This window comes from Schistocerca gregaria, chromosome 2 (assembly GCF_023897955.1).
Source record: "Schistocerca gregaria isolate iqSchGreg1 chromosome 2, iqSchGreg1.2, whole genome shotgun sequence".
Taxonomy (NCBI): Eukaryota; Metazoa; Arthropoda; class Insecta; order Orthoptera; family Acrididae; genus Schistocerca; species Schistocerca gregaria.
Genome location: NC_064921.1, coordinates 17,016,411 through 17,040,116, shown reverse-complemented (window position 1 = coordinate 17,040,116; position 23,706 = coordinate 17,016,411). Strand labels below are relative to the sequence as shown.

At 36.3% G+C, this 23,706-nt stretch overlaps 1 protein-coding gene across 1 annotated transcript in view; it reads right to left on the bottom strand.

Annotated features, from left to right (window-relative positions):
• The window catches only part of LOC126336244 (acetyl-CoA acetyltransferase, mitochondrial), a 103,686-nt gene extending 82,424 nt beyond the window's left edge, over positions 1–21,262 (bottom strand). The window contains exon 1 of the mRNA XM_049999737.1: positions 20,933–21,262. Within this exon, the coding sequence (XP_049855694.1) occupies positions 20,933–20,971 (39 nt within the window). The 5' untranslated portion in view covers positions 20,972–21,262. The remainder of the gene's footprint in view (positions 1–20,932) is intronic.
• Between the last annotated feature and the right edge of the window lie 2,444 nt (positions 21,263–23,706).

The window sequence follows — 23,706 nt, the reverse complement described above, 5'->3', positions numbered from 1 at the left end:
CGTTTAGGTCCTTGTACAGTCGGATTTTTAATCCACAAGTGCCAGTTCTGAACTTAGAGATGACTCAGTAGTCAGCGGCCAGTATCGGCTTCGTTTTACGCCGTGGAGAGAAACACCGTAGCCTACGATGATATATACAGTTTAGTATACTCAAAAGACGGATACTGTCGCCATGGAAAGCTGCCTGGTTCAGTGTGAAGTGATAACGGAAAACTAAAAACACCACCGCGTCCTTGAACATTAATCTGCCCGACAGGGGGTATGTTTCAAGACCAGTGTCAGCAAAACTGACGATTACCGTCAACTCTCGTATGAACACCAAAACAAATTTCATAAATGTAGAAAATTCTCAGTACTAAAACGACACAGCAAAAGAACAAAAAATGCAATCGTAGTGGAATCTGTTGGTAACTGAACATACGGTATAATGTATCCCATAAATCTGTGCTTTAAAATGTAAAATCAGGTTCAGAAGTAACATGTAATCCAGAGCATAACATCCAAGAAAGACTGTTCAGTGTTGAAATGCGTGCTGTGTTGATAAAAAAATTACACTACGTCAATCTGAAAGAAACGATAGAATTGAAAATTTGGTTCCTTCATGCATTCAGAAATGCTTTAGGGATTAATAAACAAAATATATCTATTTTGTTTTTCAATTCGAGAGACTTGTCTCCACTTTCAGTACTAGTTTTTTACTGCACAATATCTAAGTTGCTTGCATTTCACATGGGTGCTGTACAGCTTTTACCATCGATTAGAACAATACAACAGAATATGAATTTAATAATCACACTGCTGCAAAAATGAGCAACATAAATATCAGTGTCAGCGGGTTTGAGAAACGGATGAAATCGATAAAACTGAACAATCCCTATGAGATTCTACATAGAATTCGCAGTGGGGTTAACTCCTCTTTTAACTAAAATATACTGTAGATCCCTCATATAAAAAAAAAACAGGGCCAGTAGTGGAAAGAAAGAACACCCGCCTACAAGAAGGGCACCAATAGCAGAATGTAATGCGGTATTTTGAACAGAATGGCTTTCTCCATGACAACCAGAAAGGATTCATGGATTAAAACTTCAAACATGTGCACTGTCAACGCACACTTTTCTCACATGACATCCTGAAAGCCATGGACCATGGCAGTCAGGCAGATGCAGTGTGTCTCGACTTCCAAAAGGCGTTTGACTCAGTGCCACAAAAGTATAATCATATGGAATACCAAGCCAAATCTGTGATTTGACTGAGGATTCCCTGGTAGGGAAGATGCAACGTTTTATTTTGGATGAGAATTATCAGCATATGTGACCTCGAGTGCACCACAAGCAAGGGTGTTGGATCCCTTTCTGTTCATGTTTAACATTAATGATGTTTCAGATAATGTTTAGCATAACCCCACACTATTCGCAGAAGATGCAGTTATCTAAAATGAAGAACCATCTGAAAAAAATCCAGTTGGATCCTGGTAAGATTTGAAAGTGTGTGAAGATTGGCAACTTGCTTTAAATGTTTAGAAATGTAAAGTTCTGCATTTCACAAAAAAGATGTATCCTATGGCTACAGCATCATGTCCGTATTAGAAATGGTCAGCTCATACAAATACTTGGGTGGAACACCTTGTAAGGTTCAAAAATGGCTCTGAGCACTATGGGACTCAACTGCTGTGGTCATCAGTCCCCTAGAACTTAGAACTACTTAAACCTAACTAACCTGAGGACATCACACACATCCATGCCCGAGGCAGGATTCGGACTGCGCACCTAGAACCGCGAGGCCACCGCAGCCGGCACCTTGGCACCTTGTAAGGGTATGAAGTGGAACGATTGCATAGGCTCAGCTGAACAGTCTACAAAGGGGATTGCTTATAAACAATTTATTCTAGTGTGTAGTGCCCATGCCAGCTAGGACTGATGGAGGATACTGAATGCATAAAGAGAAGGGCAGCATGAATAGTCACAATTTGTTTGACCCATGGGAGAGCATCATGGAGATGCTGCAGAAACTGAACTGGCAAACACTTGAAGATAGAAACAAACTATCCTGAGAAAGCCTAATTAAAAAAAAAAACAAAAAAAAAAAACAAAAAAAAAACAAAAAAAAACAGCTTTAAAAGATGAATTTAGGAATATACTGCACTTCCTAGGTGTCACTCGAACGGAGTTCGTGAGGACACGAGTAGATTAGTTACAGCACACACAGAGGATTTTAAATCAGTTGTTCTACCTGTGCTCTGTACATGAATGGTACAATGAAAAGTTCCCCCTGACAGAGTATGGATGTGGATGTAGATGTAGATGGTCAATACAAATGTACCATAGGGATCAATATTGGACCCACTCTTCTTTTTGTTATGTATGAATGGTTTGCTGTCATATAAACAAGAAGTAGAAATTGTTGTCTTTGCTGACAGTTCAAGTATTATAGTCAAGCCTAATGGAGAAAATGCAACACTTGAAAATGTAAATCAAACTTTATTGAAAATTAATGCCTGGTTTTCTGCAAATGGGCTTATACTGAACTTAGATAAACGACAATACACGTAATTCTAGTACTGCACAAGGCCCAGTACATTATTAGAAATAATACAAAATGATAAATCAATACATGGAAAAGAATATTCAAAATTCTTAGGTGTTTATATTGATATGAAACTGAAACAGAGAAAGTCATATATTATAGATCTTCTCAAATGTCATAGCTCTTCAAGTTCATATTTGCATTCTTATTTGGGATGACTCATCACTGAGGAATAAAGTGATGGTTGCACAGAAGCCTGAAGCTGAGCATAATGTGTGTTGTCCTCTCTAGAACCTATAGCAGACAGATTTTTGAATAGTAAGGCATAATGACAACATGTACATCTTTATGGAGCTTGTTGTTAACAAACAGTCACAATTTGAAAACAACAGTAAAATTTGTGAACATAATACTAGGAGAAGTATTCAGCAATAAAAAAAAATCTTTGACCATCTACCCAGTGATGTAAAGAAGTTAACAGATAAAAAGGAAATCATATCTGTTTGACAATTCTTACTCTCTATGTTCAAAATCCCTCTGCCCAATCCCCCCACCATGCACACACACAGTCAGATTATATTTACACACTCAGAAATTCTTTCTTCTAGAGAGTAAGAATATACATCATAAGAAAAACTTACAGCATTCATGTAATTGGTCAGCATGTTGCCAAGTGTAAAACTCATTTGTTGCCCACATAAAGAGAGAGTGTACTTATGATCCTTGTGACACACAAATAACTGAACTAAACTGAAGTAGAGAATACATTTAGTTTTACTAAGCAGTAAGAACAAAACATAGCTTGAAATTTAAAGGAAAATGAGTAGTAGTGTTTTTCCCCTCTTTTCAAATAACCTGATAATGGCATTATGATCAAGCATAGAATTTGCTGTTCATTCATCATATTCTATGAATCACTTTTCCAATAAGTCTAGTGTCATTTGTGTCATGTTCATGGATATTCCAAGTTTTTATTTAAAGTGTGTTCTCTCCCTCTCTCTCCTCCTCCAGTGCATCAATTCCTGAGAATGAAAAGCTTGCAAGACAATTTGCCTGAACAGTAAATTTCCTTTATACTTTTTTGAATCAAGAAAATGATCTAGGGATTGTATTAGCCTAGAATACACACCTATACGACGAGTGGTGTTGGTTTAGGAAACCTAAATAATTTGAATGATGTGAAAGCTTCTTGTTGAGAGGTAAATGTAAACAGTATCGGTTTTTATCCAGTAGTTTTGTTCATACGGTACTAAAACAAAATATTACAACCACTTGCTTAATAGCATGTTGGTCAGTTTTGGAATGTAGTGCAACAGCAATTCTGTGGGGCATGGATCTGCCAAGTCCTTCATAGGTTATAGAGATATGCGTCACCATATGTCGACACATCATGAAGTTCCTAAATTCCTGTAAATTACGGGTCAATGGGTGCAGAGCTGGCATCCCATAGCATCCGAGAAGTGATCCATTCTACAGAGTTCATATTGAGCAAATTTGGTGACCCAGACATCAGTTCACTATCATGCTCCTCAAACAAGCTGTAGCACAATCCTTGCCTGGTAACACAAATAGTTATCCTCCTGGAAAATGCCATTTTCACTGGGAAGACATCAGGCTTGAAAGAATGCAGGTGGTCCGCAATAAAGTTGGCACCGTCAACAGCTGTCATGGTACCTTTGATTACTACCACAGGTCCCATGGGAGACCAGATGAAGTGGCTGAGGCATGGTACACATTTCACACAACCATTTTTCTATGAAACAGGATACCTGGAAGGTACCACAGACCTGGGACCACAAGAAACATAATTCATCTGATCAGGAAACAAGGATAACACTAAAAGAAATTGATTTGAAGGACAGGTGGCCCATGCAAGTACTTCATCTCTTGTAGTTACTGTGATCAACATCCCACCTTGGGGACACATGACATCCTGTTGCACACCCACTACATGCAAAAATACGTAACAAAACTATTAATACTTTCTTGCTCTTAACTATTAAATCACTATACTGCTTAACATCATGGTCCTCATTCATTGTCTAGCTAGAAGCTGGGTAACACATCACACTAGCACGTTGATATGTGACACTGCACTGATTATTGGCTCTATTTGGGGAAGTAGTCAGTTGGAAGGAAATGGTGATCACTTTAGCACAAATCAAACTTTTCTCATTGAGCTCTCTCTCTCTCTCTCTCTCTCTCTCTCTCTCTCTCTCTCTCTCTCTCTCTGTCTCTCTCTCTGTCTCTCTCTCTGTCTCCTTCAGTGCTGAAGTATGTGTTATCACACCAATTTAGGAGACATATCTGCTCTGACGACATGAGTTCAACTACCTGTACACTTAGGCCAAAGGCCATAGAAATCATGAGCATGTTACAAGCAGAAATGGCTGAGTAAGTAGTGAAATGAAATTAGTGAGAGCCTTTACATTAAAGGTTTCTTGAATGTATATTTAAAGGAAACAGGCTATAGCCTTAGTTGTAGTTTTCTCTGTTGCATCACCTATTTGAATATATGCATGAGAGGGACAGTTATAGTGTGGTATCCCATCCTTTTGGCCCTGTGACATCATGCCCCCCACCACATTTTATTACTGTTAATATAAAGTGCACCAGGAAATTTAAAATATGTCTCAAGTAGATGTAATTACAATGGTTTGTTCACAATCCAACAATGATTTGCTGAAGAACAAAGTGTACTACTTTGCTTTCCACTATTTGCCAATAGGTGGCGGCAATGGTAAGTAGTGGTCGAAAGAAACATATCACAGAGTCAGGCAGTTATCTTGGACCTTGGTCAACATAACCTCATTCAAATATTACTCGATTTGTGTGTGCATCATAAATTTGTTCTTGATTGAAAAGTCAGTTTACGAACCTAATTCTCATCATTTGTAGGAGGTGTTACTGTAGTTTCAATATGAAGAAAACAGCAGCTGTCTCATCGAATCCTCTCAAGTATGTATGGTAAGGACGCTATTAGTGAAAGAATGTGTTGTGAGTGGTTTCAAGGCTTCTAGAACAGTGATTTTAATATCATAGACCGGCATAATGGTGGAAGAGAGAATGTTTTCGATGATGCAGAATTGGAGATACTGCTGAGTGAAGACTCTTGTCAAACTCAAGAAGAATTGGCACAATTAGTGAGAGTGACACAGCAAGCCATTTCAAAAAGACTCAAGGCTATGGGCATGATTCAGAAAAAGGAACTTGGGTCCTGTTTGAGCTGAAACCAAGAGACACTGAATGGCATTTGTGTGTTTGTGAACAGTTGTTTCAGAGGCAAAAACAGAAGGGATGTCTGCATTACATTGTGAGTGGGGATGAAAAACGGATTCAATTGCAATAATCCTTAATGCAAAAAATCATGGGGATATCCCAGCCATGCTTCCACGTCAACGGCCAAACCGCATATTCACAGCTCCAAAATCATGCTCTGCATTTGGAAGGACCAGCTCGGTGTCGTGTATTATGAGGTGTTAAAAACAAGTGAAACAATCACCAGTGCTCATTATCGAACACAATTAATGCATTTGAGCAGAGCATTAAAAGACAAATGGCCACAATACAGCGAGAGGCATGATAAAGTGACTTTGCAGCATGACAACGCTCGACCCGACGTTGCAAAAGAGGTCAACACGTACTTGGAAACATTAAAATCGGAAATCCTACCCCACCCGCCATATTCTCCAGACATTGCTCTCTCTCTCTATTACCTGTTTAGATCAATGGCACATGGCCTGGCTGATCAACACTTCCAAACTCATGAAGGAGTCACAAATTGGATCAATTCGTGGATCGCTTCAAAAGACGAACAATTTTTTCGACGCTGGATTCGTACACTGCCCAAAAGATGGAAAGATGGGAGAAAGTAGTGGCCAGCAATGGAAAATACTTTGAATGGTACATGTGTAACCAATTTGTTTCGTTAAAGCCTCAAATGTTGGGGAAAAATGGCGAAAGCAAAGTTGTACACCTTGTACATTAGAGTAAACAGCAAGGTTTGTCTCTCTCCCTCCCTCCTCCTATGTTGAGGATATTATTATGGTTGGGGTTTAGATCAAGGTCTAAATGACACTATTGGTAGATTTGAAAATTCATACAACCTGCCAGAAAATTGTCATGTTGTGCATTAAACTTTGTGACTTCAGCACAGTAAATCAACAATCTGCTCAGTTCGCTTGTACATAACTTCCCCATCATACTGTACATAACTTCCCCATCATACTGTAATCATTGGCAGAGACAATTAATTGGAAAAAATACAGATTTGTTAGTGGTGGATATGATAAGACATTCTGCGAAACATTACTACGTGCCTTCTCGGAAAACTACCTTGAACAGATAGTTAGGAACCTGACTCATAATGGAAATATATTGGATATTATAGCAACAAATTGATCTGATTTCTTTAAGGATGCCTACACCAAAACTAGCATCAGTTACCTGACACAGCTGTGGCAACAGTGATTACCAAAGTATAAAAGACAACTAAAACAAGCAGAAAGACTTATATTTTCACCAAACTACATAAATAATCAGTAATGTCATATCTCAGTGAGCAATGTGGAACTTTCAGCACAGGGTAGGAGCATGCACAGGAACTATGGCTTAAGTTTAAAAGAATAGTTCACCATACACTGCAACACATGAAACCAGTACAACAGTTCATAATTGGCTGTAAAGAAACAGATATTAATGTGTAATAGGTGTAAAACAAAGTGTAGGGCTGTAGGTAGAGACACGCTGAATGAAATACGTTTGGCTGTCGAGAGAGAAATGTGCGATGCCTTCAATGACTACCATAGCAGAATACTGTTAAATGATATTTCACAAAACCTAAAGAAATTCTGGTCATATGTAAAGGTTGTTAGTGGCACCAAAGTTAGTGTCAAGCCCCTAACAAATGAGACAGGAACTGGCAGACCCTTACCAAACAGGACTAACAGGAGATAATGAACATTTACAGAGATTGTCAGTACAAATGGTCACACGTTGGTTTGATCTATGGGAGTGCGTCACAGAGATATTGAAGGAAGGTTCATTTCATTTAAAATCACCCAAAATAAAGAAATCTCATTGCCATCATGTCACAGATATTTGTAAAAATTTGGTGTAAGGAAGTACATAAATAGAATGTAATAAAAATTTTTTTCAGGTTTTTTAGATCAAAACTGTAGTCAGGGGGCTACTTTGAAATGTCTAGCATTTTTCTCCATCTGGCATCAGTACGAAAGGTAGGTTGAAAGTTTTGAACTACTGTAACTCCCTTATTTATAAATCAATTTTATTCAATTGGGTGTCATTAGAAACATAAAAGGACCAACTATACCACTAAACTATAAAAATGCTGCAACTTTTCATATAAATATGCGCAAATCCGCAATTAATGTCTTTTTTTTTTTGCAAAATCAGTAATTTTTTTCCTCAAAATTACAAGTTTCACCAATATACATTTTGTCTCAAGGAATTCCTATTGTCATACATTTCAACATAAAAAAATCATTTAAAACAGTAAGAACATAAATAATAATATACGTGTTTCATTTTGTGACTCTTACCTAGTGGTCACAATGATGATCAGTTCTCATAAAACACATTCATAAAATTCCAAAAAGCATTGATTCTGTCAAACAAGTTTTCAATGGACAATATTATGTCTGATTGAAAAGTATATAAACAACCAGTACTTGTGCTTGCACTAGGAGCAGGCAAAGTCATTAAAATGTTTTCATAAGGTATCCGGCAACTTCAGTGTGAAGTGGCCATGAATAACTTGATGAAGGGCCACTTGGACTCATGAACTTGACTTTTGCATCTCTGTGTTCTTCACTTATCTCTAGAATTTTTCCAAGCTACCACTGATTATCATAGATAGTTGTGACAAATGTTTCTTCTTTAATTGTGTTAGAGGCAGTGTTTTGAATTCCATGAGGAACTTAAATGAATTTAGTAGATGTTGAAAAACACTTTATCAGCAACTTGTTTTCATTCAGTGGTTTGAAAAAATGATTCACTCTTGTCCCAGCAATGGTAGAACCAGTCTCATGTCGTTTTTGTAACATGATTGTGAACTTTGTTACCTCCTCTGTTGTAACATAAAATGTTTCTATTCCTGGAACATGAGTTTTGGCAAATGTAAACAGATCTTTTGGACTTAAAATGTGACTGTCATATGGACGCTGTAAACTTGCTCTTGTTGCTAAACATTTAATAGTACCACCAACTCCATCACATGCATTTTTGCCATGACTAGTGGCAAAAAATTCCATTCTGCAGCTACTCCATGATCTTGTTTGTGATGGTACAAACTTAAAAAGTTCTTAAAGTTTTTATATTGTGCAGAACTGCCATCACTGAAGTACATAACATGCTGGATGTGTGGTAATTGTCCAATACATAAGTGAGAGCAGTTTTCTGGAGAAAACATAGAATGTGTTTGTATCATGCTGCAGTCAGTCACTTATACAACACAATAACATTGACTTAATGCAATCATCTGTTTTAAAGTACACCACAAAAGGATGAAGGGTGACTTGAATGTTCTGCCAGTGAAATCCTTGTGCAGCATCCTGAAGCAAACAGGTATAGTTCTCTGCAAAATCCACTATGATAATGCATGTAGTATCAGAGAGGATTTCTTTGCTTGATTTGAAGTAGTGACTCTGAGATTTTGATACTTAATGATGTTGTGTTAAATTTTGAAGTTTTTGCACAAGATACTCAACAAATTCATCGGTCGTCTTCATTAATGTCTCCAGTAAAGGTCAATCAATTTGGATCCATTGTCTGGATACAACATTTTCACAGTCTTAAGGACTCCAGCTCCATTAAAAAACTGCGCAGTTCATATTCGTCAGGACACTGAGAACAGCGATGCACCATGCACTCCTCATTTTCCAGATTGCAAACAAGTTTCTGTAGAAGTTCAGTGTATGGTTCTTTCACATTTGTAGCATGCATTAACAGTTTTACGTTTTAGTGATACATGCATACACATACGCTATGCATTCCATGACTGTTTACAGTAACACATTCTTTTGGCCTAAGTTCACAAAATTTAGTAAAACCAATTTTATCTTCAGGGTATATTTCTCTGGAAGCTAAGTAGTCTTTTTGTCTTATACACTCTTTTGCCAGACAGTCTTTTTTATTAGCAGAAATGCGACTTATATCATATTCACAGTAAAAATTCTGGACACTTTTTTCCACATCTTTACCTATTCTGTTTCCCACTTTATAACTCCCTTTTGACAAAATACCATCTTATTTTAGCAATACCCTCAATTTCTTTACCATGTATTCAGTAGTGTTAAAAACATTTGGATTTTTTTCTTTACTCCATGAAGCTGGTGCTAAGGTAAGTATTTGTAGTTTTTCTTTAACAGAACTTCTGCTGAATTTCTCTTTAAGTTTTTTTTTTATTAAAATATTACAGTCTGTATATCCAGCACTGCCAGTTTCCTCAGACACTTTTTTCACTGGAACATGTAGCACTTCTGATGCCGTTTACTGGAATTTTAAAGCTAAGCAACGAGACTTGGATCGAATGTATTCTGGGTGCCTGTCTTGTGCTCTCTTGGTAACCTTAAATGGTGAAATTTCAAGTAGTTCACAACTTTTGTTAAGTTTCTGAAGAGCTATAGATGGATCTGGTGTATATTCTTGATCTTCAACTTCACATTCATCCATCCCTGGAAGGTTATCCCCCATAGGAGATAAAATGTCCTTGCGGCATGTTATGCACAGCTTGGTACCTAGGATAAGTCCAAGGGTTTTATATTTCCTTGCCATGGTTAAAGAAATAGGTTTCAAAGATTTCTTAGCAGGCTTTTTACCACGCTTCATAAAAGGGTCACAGCAAATTCTTTGTCTGTCTTCAAATGTTCCCTAATATAGCCTTTTGTGCGATGAACAAACATGCTTAATATTTTCACACGTGCTTCTTTGCTTCAATAATTCAGTATCAGCTTCATTCAGACTTGACATATCTATTAAATCAAGCTCTTCACTGCTACCACTTTTCTTCAGCACACAACTGCTGACCCAAAACCTAAGGAACATTTGTTTTCCATTGTGATTTTTAATCAACTGTGTATGTTGCAGAAAAGAACTGGTTGGTTTGAAACTTTTTCTTGTTCTCTAAGTACCAGACAGAATGGCTGCTTATGTAAGAAGGACAAAATCAAGGCAAAGTCCTTCATATATATAAAGTGCACAGACACACAAAAACCTAACACACACAGCCTGTGTTGCATGTGAGTGTTGCTGCTAGACTGAATTTTCCATTGTTGTTTCATGTATTGTCGATTAGCTATTTGAGGCAATTAATTATTACAGCATTACTGAAAAAGTATAAGATCTAACAACAGAGGACAAACACCCTTCTAATTTTTTTTATGTTGAAAAGTATGGCAGTAGGAATTATTTAAAACAACAATTCAGATGGTGAAACTTGTGATTGTGCTGGGGGGGAAAAAAAGTGGGCAATTACATTAATTACAAATTTTCAAACATTTATTGCTTACATACAGCACTTTAATAATTTTTTTTATTATAGCTCTATTCTTTTACTTTCCAAGGACATCAAATTGAATAAAGTTGATTCACAAATAAGAAAGTTATAGTGGTTACAATTTTACAAGGCACTTTGTTTCTCAATGCCAATTGGTAGAAAGGACCCACACTTCAAAATGGTCTCCTAATTACAATTTTGGTCAAAAAATTCCAGAAAAAATATTTTAACCCTAACTCATTATGTACTTTAAAAACAAAGATTCCAAGACTTACCAAGCGGGAAAGCGCCGGCAGACAGGCACATGAACAAAACACACAAACACACACACAGAATTGCTAGCTTTCGCAACCGATGGTTGCTTCTTCAGGAAGGAGAGGGAAGGACGAAAGGATGTGGGTTTTAAGGGAGAGGGTAAGGAGTCATTCCAATCCCGGGAGCGGAAAGACTTCCCTTAGGGGAAAAAAAGAACAGATGTACACTCGCGCACACACACACACACACACACACACACACACACATACATATCCATCCGCATCTGTGTATGTGCGGATGGATATGTATGTGTGTGTGTGTGTGTGTGTGTGTGTGTGTGTGTGTGTGTGTGTGTGTGTGCGCGCGCGAGTGTACATCTGTTCTTTTTTTCCCCTAAGGGAAGTCTTTCCGCTCCCGGGATTGGAATGACTCCTTACCCTCTCCCTTAAAACCCACATCCTTTCGTCCTTCCCTCTCCTTCCTGAAGAAGCAACCATCGGTTGCGAAAGCTAGCAATTCTGTGTGTGTGTTTGTGTGTTTTGTTCATGTGCCTGTCTGCCGGCACTTTCCCGCTTGGTAAGTCTTGGAATCTTTGTTTTTAATATATTTTTCCCATGTGGAAGTTTCTTTCTATTTTATTTACATCATTATGTACTTTCTTACACCAAATTTTCAGAAAAATCTGTGACACAAAGGCAATGGCCACTCAGTGATTTCACATGAAATTACCCAGAACTGAACTGGAAGACTCTAGGAATACACTACAACCCCTATCACTCACATAGGGATTGTGAGGATAAGATTAGAATAACTAATGCATGCTCAGAGCAATTAAAACAATCATTCTTCCCATGTTCCATACATGATAGAATAGGAAGTTACCCTAATGACTGGTATAATAGGACATTTACTCTGCCATACATTTCACGGTGGTTTGGGAAGTATAAATGTAGATGCAGAATCTATGTTTAGCTGATGATACTACTATTATTGCAGGAAGTGAGCGAGAAGTTTGTGATCTGTTTTCTGAGTGAAGATTATTACTTTAATTTCAGTCTAGAGATAAACATGGAAAAGACCTAACTAATGGTTATTAACTGACAGAGTTTAGATTAAATCCAACTTACAGGCTACTTACAAGATCTGTAGGTAGTAAGTGAAATGTATACGTAGAACCTCTAATCAATGACACAGGAAATTGTGATGAAGAAATAAAAAGATTAATTGTTCTTGGCTAAGTCTCAATGGTTAAACCCACTAAGATCTAGCAGAGCAGGCAATATCCGAAACAACAAAAATGCACTTGGTGGACTCATTAGTGTTCCCCCTGTTCTTGTACAGCTACAAGACCTGGACCATGAAAGCTAGCAACAAGAGCCGAATCGATGCCTTCGAGAAGTGGTGTTGGAGGAACATATTTTGGATACCATGGACAAACAGGAGAACAAATTATTTCATTAGATTAGTATCACAAGAAGTTGATCTTCCCATGTCAGTCAAAGCTACTTATATTAAGAAGAGCTGAAGATCACTGCGGAGACATCTAGTCGACTATTCAGGTACCTAAGAAATGATTTGTGAGACATGTCATCACACTTGGCAATGAGTAAACTTCTAATGATAATGAAAACACCTTACAGATTTGGACATGACAGCTAAAATTTCCATACTTGCATGCAGGATTAAGGATTCCCCCTCCCCTTGAGCCTGTGCTCAGTGTCAGAACGAGAACAAAGACCTTTTACACCAAGGATCTTTGCTCTAGTATGTTTGTAGGCTTTCACAACTGGAGTCAGTTTCCATAAACTGTCTTTTTGTTTGTAGACTTTCATATTGTTAATCATCTGGCTTGTAACTCAGAAAAATTATAGAAACAGCAAATGTCTAGCAATTTGCAATAAATAAGTCTTAAATGAAAGGGTAATTTTTCTACTTAGCCCATATTTATTTACACCTCTTCTTAGTTACACACCTAGTTTGAGCTCAAAAAGCCATTTGTGAGTGCTTACTGACATGTGCATGTGAAATACACATGAAAATGGCAGTAAACTCACACAATTAGCGATTGTATTAAATTCAAAAAAGTGAAGACATTTGGTTCAGGTATTCTGACATCAACAGGCACCTGGCACAGTGACAATAGTCGAAACAGTGGAGACACACTTTGAAGGAGCAGGTTAAAATCCCTAACCAGCTATCTAGAATTAATTTTCTGTACTTCCTTAAATCACTTCCTATGAATGTTGGGATGGTTCCTTGAAAAGGACGTGGCTCATTTTCTTCCCCATTGTTCTTCATCTCAAATTTGAGCTCTGTATCTAAATGTGTCTCGTTCTTCTTTAGGATCCCCCCCCCCCCCCCTTTCTCGTTTCACCTCTGGCAACAACATGTGTCTGTGAAAAAAATGCCAGTTTGGGTTTGGAGTTCACATTAAATTATAGGTCATCTATAATTGGTTAGTGCCAGTTCAGAAGTTGGAGGAAGGGAAAATCTTAGCTTGAATAGGACCATGCTTAGTACTGTACTGCAATGTTTAAACAAACCTAGTTACAATGTACATCTTGAAATTTTGTGGTGGTAGCCTGATCAGTAAAGTAACCCAAGAAGACTAACCTACTGAAACTTATTATTGCTACCCATTTATTAGATCAGATTAGATCAGATCAGATCAGATCAGATCAGATCCAGTCTTCATTCCACAGATCCAAAAATGAGATGATTTTTGTGGGTGTGGAGCATGTCAGAAAGTATGATATAAAAGAACACAGAACATTTGAATATAATACTTAACTGATCATTTCACAGGAGGTTGTCAAGATATGTGAATACATTACAGTAAACTGGAACTGCTAATATTTACAGAATTAATACACTATCAGAAGCAGATATGGTCATGCACTTTTAATAATTTTATCATAAACAAAATACCCAATCTTGATTGGTATAACCAAGTGCTGTCAGAACTGAATCTAACAGACATATTTACTTAAGCAGGTCTAACAGTCCCTGTTAAGATATTCATCTATAGAGTTTTTAAGGGACCATTTGCACTCGAGCACAGACAATATTTAATTTACTGAACTTAGATTATATGTATTGATTTTTTAAGAGAAGAGAAAGCAAAACAAAGGAATTAACACCACTCTCTTGTCACAGCCAGTAGGTATCAGCACTCTTATGTCATTCGTTGTCCTAGAAGCATGTAATATTTTGTGTGGCTCCACAGTTAGCCATATTGATACTTATTTGCAGAAAAGAGGCGCAGAATTAATAAGTCGCTCTCATCTGTGAATTATCTGCAATAATTTACCTAGAATTTTACGTAAGTGTCATTCACATCATAATGTATATGTTGAAATGAATACATGTTTTATTTAATCTTATGCTTTTCTCTGTTTTAGTCACCCCAGTGTCATGATTGAAGCTGAGGTCAGATATCAGACTTTGTCTACAAAAAAATATATAATGAGCCCTTGCTACGTTCCGTACATCTTCGGATGTGCAAAGCTCGATAAATTCACAGCGTAAATTGCATTTACTTTATTGTGTGACCTCAATGAACAATGCTATGTACGATTTTATGAAACATTAAGAAATTCGATTCCAATCTTAAAGGCGAAACAAACTTTAATCTCTCAATTACTTATTCAAACAATTATTATTATTATTATTATTATTATTATTATTCTTTCTTTTCTCAGACGTTATGTTTGGTCAAAAATGGAAAGTGACGTGGACCTCGATCAAGCATGACTTCCTTTTAACTGTACAGTATATGTTACATTGCATTTGGGAACTTTCGAGTAATTGAACATGTATCAATAATTACAGATTTCTGTAGTTGAATATATAAGTTTTGAAGTAGCTGTATTGTGTTGATGTACTGGTGGATATTGTGTGGTATGACTCCTGTAGTTGATAGTATAATTGGTATAATGTCAACTTTGTCCTGATGTCACATGTCCTTGACTTCCTCAGCCAGTTGGATATATTTTTCAATATTTTCTCCTGTATATTTGTTGTATTGGGTATGGATATTTCGATTAGTTGTGTTAATTTCTTCTTTTTATTGGTGAGTATGATGTCAGGTTTGTTACGTGGTGGTGTTTTATCTGTTATCTCCAGTACATTTTGTGGTGCATACTTGTATGTGGGAACGTGTTGTTTTATAAGTTTATGTTGTAAGGCAATCTGTTGATGTATTATTTTTGCTACACTGTCATGTCTTCTGGTGTATTCTGTATTTGTTAGTATTGTACATCCGCTTGTGATGTGATCTACTGTTTCTATTTGTTATTTGCAAAGTCTGCATTTATCTGTTGTGGTATTGGGATCTTTAATAATATGCTTGTTGTAATATCTGGTGTTTATTGTTTGATCCTGCATTGCAATCACGAATCCTTCCGTCTCACTGTATACATTGCCTTTTCTTAGCCATGTGTTGGCTACTTCTTGATCAATGTGTGGCTGTGTTAGATGATGCAGGTGCTTGCCATGTAGTGTTTTCTTTTTCCAATTTACTTTCTTCCTATCTGTTGATGTTATGTGATGTAACGGGTTGTAGAAGTGGTTATGAAATTCAGTGGTGTAGCCGATGTATTTATACGAGTGATTGCTTTGTGTATTTTGCTAGTTTCTGCTCGTTCTAGAAGGAATTTTCTTAAATTGTCTACCTGTTCATAATGTAGGTTTTTTGTCAATAAATCCCCTTCCTCCTTCCTTTCTGCTTAATGTGAATCTTTCTGTTGCTGAATGTATGTGATGTATTCTATATTTGTGGCATTGTGATCATGTAAGTGTATTGAGTGCTTCTAGGTCTGAGTTACTCCATTTCACTACTCCAAATGAGTAGGTCAATATTGGTATAGGATAAGTATTTATAGCTTTTGTCTTGTTTCTTGCTGTCAATTCTGTTTTCAGTATTTTTGTTAGTCTTTGTCTATATTTTTCTTTTAGTTCTTCTTTAATATTTGTATTATCTATTCCTATTTTTTGTCTGTATCCTAGATATTTATAGGCAGCTGTTTTTTCCATCGCTTCTATGCAGTCGCTGTGGTTATCCAATATGTGATCTTCTTGTTTAGTGTTTTTTTTCCCTTGACTATACTATTTTTCTTACATTTGTCTGTTCCAAAAGCCATGTTTATATCATTGCTGAATACTTCTGTTATCTTTAGTAATTGGTTGAGTTGTTGATTTGTTGCTGCCAGTAGTTTTAGATCATCCATGTATAGCAAATGTGTGATTTTGTGTAGGTATGTTCCAATAATATTGTATCCATAATTTGTATTATTTAGCATGTTGGATAGTGGGTTCAGAGCAAGGCAGAACCAGAAAGGACTTAATTAGACTCCTTGGTATATTCCACCCTTAATATGTAGTGGCCGTGATGTGATATTTGAATTTGTTCGGATATTAAGAGTGGTTTTCCAATTTTTCATTACTATGTTTAGGAACTGTATCAATTTAGGATCTCCTTTGTATATTTCCAATATTTGTAGTAACCATGAGTGGGGCACACTATCAAAAGCTTTTTGGTAATCAATGTATGCGTAGTGTAGCGACCTTTGTTTAGTTTTAGCTTGATATGTCACCTCTGCATCTATTATCAGTTGCTCTTTACAGCCTCGTGCTCCTTTGCAACAGCCTTTTTGTTCTTAATTTATAATTTTGTTCTGTGTTGTATGTGTCATTAATTTCTATGTAATGACTGAAGTTAATATTTTGTATATTGTTGGTAGGCATGTTATGGGGCAATATTTTGCTGGGTTTTGTGTGTCTGCTTGATCTTTAGGTTTCAGATACGTTATTCCATGTGTATGTGCAACAGGGAATGTGAATGGGTTTGCAATGTAACTGTTAAATAATTTAGTTAGATGTGAATGTGTTGAGATGAACTTCTTTAGCCAGAAATCTGGTATTTTATCTTTTCCAGGGGCTTTCCAATTGTGAGTAGAAGTAATTGCTTGGGTGACTTCATGTTGCAAAATTATCACTTCAGGCATTTGTGGTATCATCTTGTATGTGTCTGTTTCTTCTTGTATCCACTGTGCATGCCTGTTATGCTGTACCGGGTTTGAGGCATATGTTGCTCCAGAAGTGTTCCATGTCTGTTATGTTTGGTGGATTGTCTATTTTAATGTGTGTGTGTTATCTACTGTCTCATAAAATTTCTTTTGGTTTGTGTTGAATGTGTGGTTTTGTTTCCTTCTATTTTCACTTTTTTTGTATCTTCTAAGTCGTTTAGCCAATGCTTGTAATTTCTGCTTCTTTTCATCTAATTGCTCTGTCGCTTCTTGTTGCGAGATTTTACCTAACCTTTTTTGTTTTTTGTCTGATATTTCATTTCTTATCAGCTGTGTTAGCTGTCCGATGTCTTTTCTCAGTTTTTCTATTCTGATCTGTAGCCTGTGTTGCCATGCTGGTTTTGTGGGTTTCTTCAGTGTGTTGGTTTGTTCTGATCTCTGCCTAGTGTGTATATTTAGTGTAGTGAGTGCTCCTATATAAACCAGTAGTTTTAACTCTTCCATAGTTGTATTTTCATTTATTTTGTTGTGTATGATTGTGCTGATAGTTGTTGTTGTTGTTTCGACTTGTGGGTTATTTGGTGGTCTACGCAAGAATGGCGTAATGTCTGTATTTGTGTCTTTGTATTCTATGTATGTTAGCTGAAATTTTTCCTCTATATCTAACATATTATTATTATTATTTGTTAAAAGTAGAAGGAGCTGCCAATCAAAAAAAGTTTTTGAAACTCTTTTTAAACTGTGCTTTATCTGAAAAAGGTTGTTGGCGATTTATTGAAAATGTATGTTCCTGAATATTGAACCTGTTTTGAACTAAGGTTGGTGATTTTAGATCTTAATGTAAATTGTTCTTATTTCTAGTGTTTATAATACTTATTAAGCTATTTGTTGGAAATAGACACACATTATTTGCAACAAATTACTTTAAGGAATAAATATACTAAGAAGGCAGCAATTAAAATACCTTCTTTGAATATGTTCCTACGTGGTGTTCTTGAAATTACACCAAAGTGAGTTTTATTACACAGTTTTACACTGCTAAAACTTTTGCTCAGGTTGATGAGTTACTCAAAACATGATACCATATGACATAACAGAATGAAAGCAAGCAAAGTATGCAAGTTTTTGCATTTATATTTCCTGTACAAGTTTTTGCCTTTATATTTCCTATATCTAACAGCATTCGCATTGCAAATACAGACTTATTTAAGTGCTTCAGCAATTATGTGGTATGCTCTTCCCAACTGAATTTATTACTATCCCAGAAATTTAACACTGTCAACCTCTTCTATCTGCCTGTCTTCACATGTTATATGCAAGCTTGAAGGAAATCTCTTATACAGATTCTGAACTGCATTAGTGGTCTTTTCAAAGTTTAGTCACAGTGAATTAGCTTTACACTATTTATTACTGTCAGTGAAAATTTGATTAGCAAATATTTCTAAATCTATATTTGACTTGCTATTTATTGCTATGTTTGTATCACTTGCAAACAGAATAAACCTAGCACCCAACAGTGTGACAGACGAGAGGTCATTAATGTACACACGAAAAAAAACCAATAGATCCAAGACGGAACCTTGAGAAACACAACATGTAATTAATTCCCAATCAGATGAAGACTGATTGCTTACTCCACAGGTATTTGCTTCTTGTTAGCTGGGTAAGACTCGAACCATTTTGCACCACTACCAGTGACACAATAATATTCTAATTTACTTAAGACAATGCTGTGATTCACACAGTTAAAGGCTTCTGACAAGTCACATAAAATGCCGGTAGCCTGTAATTTGTTACCCAATGACTTAAGTACATTCTCACTGTAAATAGCCTTCTGTATATCAGAACACTTAAGGAATCCAAGCTGTGACTTAAACAATATATTATTAGTGGCCAGATGTTTAAGAAGTGTAATTGGTCAATATTCTGACGGTGCCTCTTTACGGCCCTTCTTGTAAAGAGGCTTAACTTCAGTAGTCTGGAAATGTTCCACTGATAAGAGATTGGTTACATGAATAATTTAAGTCAGAACTCAAAGCAGGTGAACACTAACTTTGTTGGTGTGTTATCATAGCCATTAGAATACTTTGATGTTAATGATTTTATGATGGATGCTACTTCTCTGAAAGAAGTGAGTGTCACTTCCATTTTACTTAAATTATTTGTAGAGATGATCTCAGATATTGCATTGCACTGTTTACTGAATCTCATAATGCCAAGTTGTCAGTAACAGAAAAAGTACTTGTTTAAGAAGTTTGCAATGCTACATGCACTTGTTACCAGTGTCTCATTTATTTTTAGTGCTATATGTTCCCCTTCCATTCTGGCCACATATATCTGTCTCTTCACCATATCCCATATGGTTTTTGTTTTGTTGCCTTATGTAATTACCTTTTTCATATAATAAAACTGCCTAGACTTCTAGATTACTTGCTTCAATGTTTTGCAGTATTCTTTGTAATGCATTACAGTGATAACATCAGAGTTGTCCACAGATGCCTGGGATGTTTATCAAATATTTACATTTTCTTCATTTCACATGTTTAACTTATTTCAATGATGTACCTACAAAATACACCCAAAGAACCAACCTGAGACTGACAAGGTTTTCTACATATTACTTACATTATTCTGATTCCATCTTGTCTGTTACCATATAGTTGAAAAATTCTAATTTATGGATTACTGCTCACACAGTCAAAGCCATTTGTGCGTCACTGTGTTGGAGAACTTCTCAAATACATAACTTCTAGGGTGAAGATTGAAACAAAGACGTGACAAAGCATTCTGTGACTTAAGATATACTAAAAGGATTAGAGCACTGACACTGCAATGACTCCACAGAATAAAGAGCACATAAAAGCTTACAAAAATGTCAAGAATTGCTGCTCATATTATCACATGTTGGTCTTCCATTTACCTACTAGGAAGCAGTGGAAAAAAAAAGAGGCAAAATTCGCCACCATCATATAAACGTTACTGTGCAAGAACTGAAGTAAAGATTCGTGTTAATTTTACTACTTTATTATTACCATAGTCCTTCGATTCGTTATGTTCTTTCGGAACAAACTGGTTTGAACGAAACATCTGACTTCCCAATCTGCTCGAAAGTTCACTTAAAACACAGCACGTAGATAATCTGGAAGGACGTCGTTTACAATTTACAAGTATCACAGAAAGCAATGTCGCTGAGATGCATCCAGTTGGAGAATGTTTTCCCATGTTTCTTACGAAAAAAATACACGATTTCATAATAATTACGAAACAGTCATTGAATCGGATTGTGAATCCCTTTACGAAACTGAGTCAATGAACCAGATTGTGAATCCCTGTACGTGAAATTGAATGATACTGAATACAGACAACTCCCACTGTTTTCTTTTGTAAATACATGAGTTTTCAAGGAGAAGGTACAATACAATTCTTTGACACTGTAAAACGAACAGTATTAATGTTACATTTGGAAGATACTTGTAAACAACGGCATTTTCCACTTCAAGAAACTATAGGCTACGATCATGCGGGAAGGTGCACAAGTCACATTCAGCGTAAAGCCTAATGACAATAATATATTCCCTTCTTTAATGTTGTACTTTAAAACTTCTTTCCTTACCAAACGCGATAACCTTAAAAACACTCCCATGTTTCTCATTGCGGACCGCGACGCTTTCTGAACCCCGACCTCACTGCACAACAGCCAACAGCTGTTATCTGACACGTGTTACTTAACAGCATTCTCACCAACTACGATACTGATACACATTCTGCTGTATCATTAAGTTTACATAATACTATACCGTACTACATTCGCAAATAAACGATGTGAACGAAAATGTTTTCGAAGCAAAATAATATATCATAATAAAAAACCCCCATTTACGTTCGATAAAAGATTGACGTTAAACTAATAATACCACAAGCTCAAGTAATATTTAAAGACTATACCACAAGAATGCGAAAAATACTAGCACTGTGCACATTCATATAGTGTAGCGCTTAGTAAGGACGCCCAAGTGGTTTACCATTTCGGAACAGTACGCTTTTCTCTTTTTTCACAGGTGCCAAATATCTGATTTAAGAATGCTGTGCGTTCTGCCGAGAAACTAATATTCTAATAGAAAAACTAACACGCTTTTCTCGTTGAGAAAACCTCAGGAAGGAGGCGAACGTTTACATGATGATTTCGATTTATGGTCCTCTATATCACTAAAATGTATCACACAGGAGAAATCCTTCTCACTCTATTAGTCAAATACATCAGCAATGTTTAAGAAAAATAAACTATCTGTAATATATAAATAAATGGGTACCGGTGTTGGTAATCATTAATGAAAAGTGACATGTTTTATCCTGGCAATTAGTTCAGAAGTAACCAGAATGGCACATTTAATTATTTTCCAAACAAATATACTATAAAATACAAGGTCAAATTCAAATGTACAAAACAGTCTCCCCGTACACACCACAAATCATTATTTCAAAAGTTATGCACCAGCACTGGCCCTGATTGCTTGGTCATTCATTCACACATACTGTTTCGTAAATCGCCTTATGAAGGAGAATCCAGAATCCCATGGTTCATTTATAATGAATATAGTTTCAAGTACTGATTTTTTTAAGTTTTTGAGATAAATATAAAGTTGTGTAATGTGGTTAACAGTACTTCACACAAAATTACAGATTTCTTATTAATTACTGAATAATTTCCTGTGGAGAACTTTGCAGACTGCGGAATAAGATTACAAGTTTCACATTTCATACAAAATTTTGTTTTCTTAGAATCTATAAAAGGTCATTTGTTTATATCAGAAATTTCTAGAACATGTAATTACAGAATTAACCACAGGCATTTTGAGCCTGGGATCTTTAATAACAAGATTCCCTAAGATCCTTTGTGAGTTTAATTACATCTGATATCATGATACATTTCAAATTGTTAATTTGGGTTTACATGAAATAATTGAATTTTAGTGATTAATTTGCTAATTATTTACATGCTGGAATTTGATGCTAACACTATCATGACATCTTCACTTAATGTTTTAGAAAGCTACATAATTAGTTTTCCTGTGACCATTATCAAATTGCTGATTCCAAAATAATGAATTACCAGTAATTACAGATTCTGTCTGATTAATTTTACCTTGCAGAATGGTAAGTTAATTAGTTATACTAAATTCTGCCCATAATGCATGCATAATATCTAATCATAAATTGTGAAACAAAAGATGTTTCATTATACAGGGAGTACATAAAGTCAGGGAACACTTTCAATTATTTATTGCACAAGAACCAAACATTGTACAGATATCATACATATGTCATTTTGAAGAGAAACTCTGAAGGTTTTTTCATATATACCACCACAGAATAGTTTGGTAATTTGCCGATAGTCAGCGCTAGTTGCAAACATGGCAAGTTCAGGTGCGGAGCAAGCTTTCTTTGTGTTGGAGTTCGACAAAAGCAAGTGTGCTACAGCTGTTTAGCAGATGTTTAGAACCAAGTACAGTAGGAAGACAGTAACAGGGAAGCTCTTTTACCACTGGCACAACAAATTTGATACAACAGGTTTCTTGTGCCCGGCAAAGAGAAGTGGACATCCCAGTGTGAGTGAAGTGAATGTGGAGCACGTACAAGAGACATTCATAAGGAGTCCAAAGAAATCAGTGTGTCATGTATCCTGTGAACTCATAATGGCTGCAATGACTGTGTGGAAATTCCTGCGACAGAAGCCGTCTATGAAACCATTCAAATTGGAGCTAGTGCAGAAGCTCAATGACAATTACAAAGACAAGCATTTTGAGGTTTGTTCGCAGTTGCAATTATATCAATCAACCATTATACCTGTGATGTTATATGGTTGTGAAACATTAATATTTAGAAAGAAAGATGAGGAAAAACTGTTAATATTTGAAAGAAAAGTACTAAGGAAAATTTTTGGACCTGCATACAACGAAAATAACATGGAATGGAGAATAAGAAGAAATGAAGAATTAAGAAGGCTGTACAAACACAGTAACATTGTTGAAATGCTCAGGAGGAGAAGGTTGAATTGGGCAGGCAATATAGCAAGAATGACAGAGTATAGACTACCTAGAATGGCATTCAGCAGAACAATAGGTGGAATGGGAGGAAGAGGGAGACACAGAATCAGATGGCGGGATAACATTCGTGAGGACACAACTAGGATGAACAGCAACAGCAACTGGACAAACAGCGCATTGGACAGGCAGAAGTGGAAGAGGCTCATAGAGCAGGCATATGGTCAATAAGGTCCTTGTCACATGTAAAGTAAAGTAAAGTAAATTAAAGTAAAGTAAGTAAAGTAAGTCATGCCAAAAACTATACGGGCCATTCTTCTTTGCTGAGAGCACTGTCACTGGATGC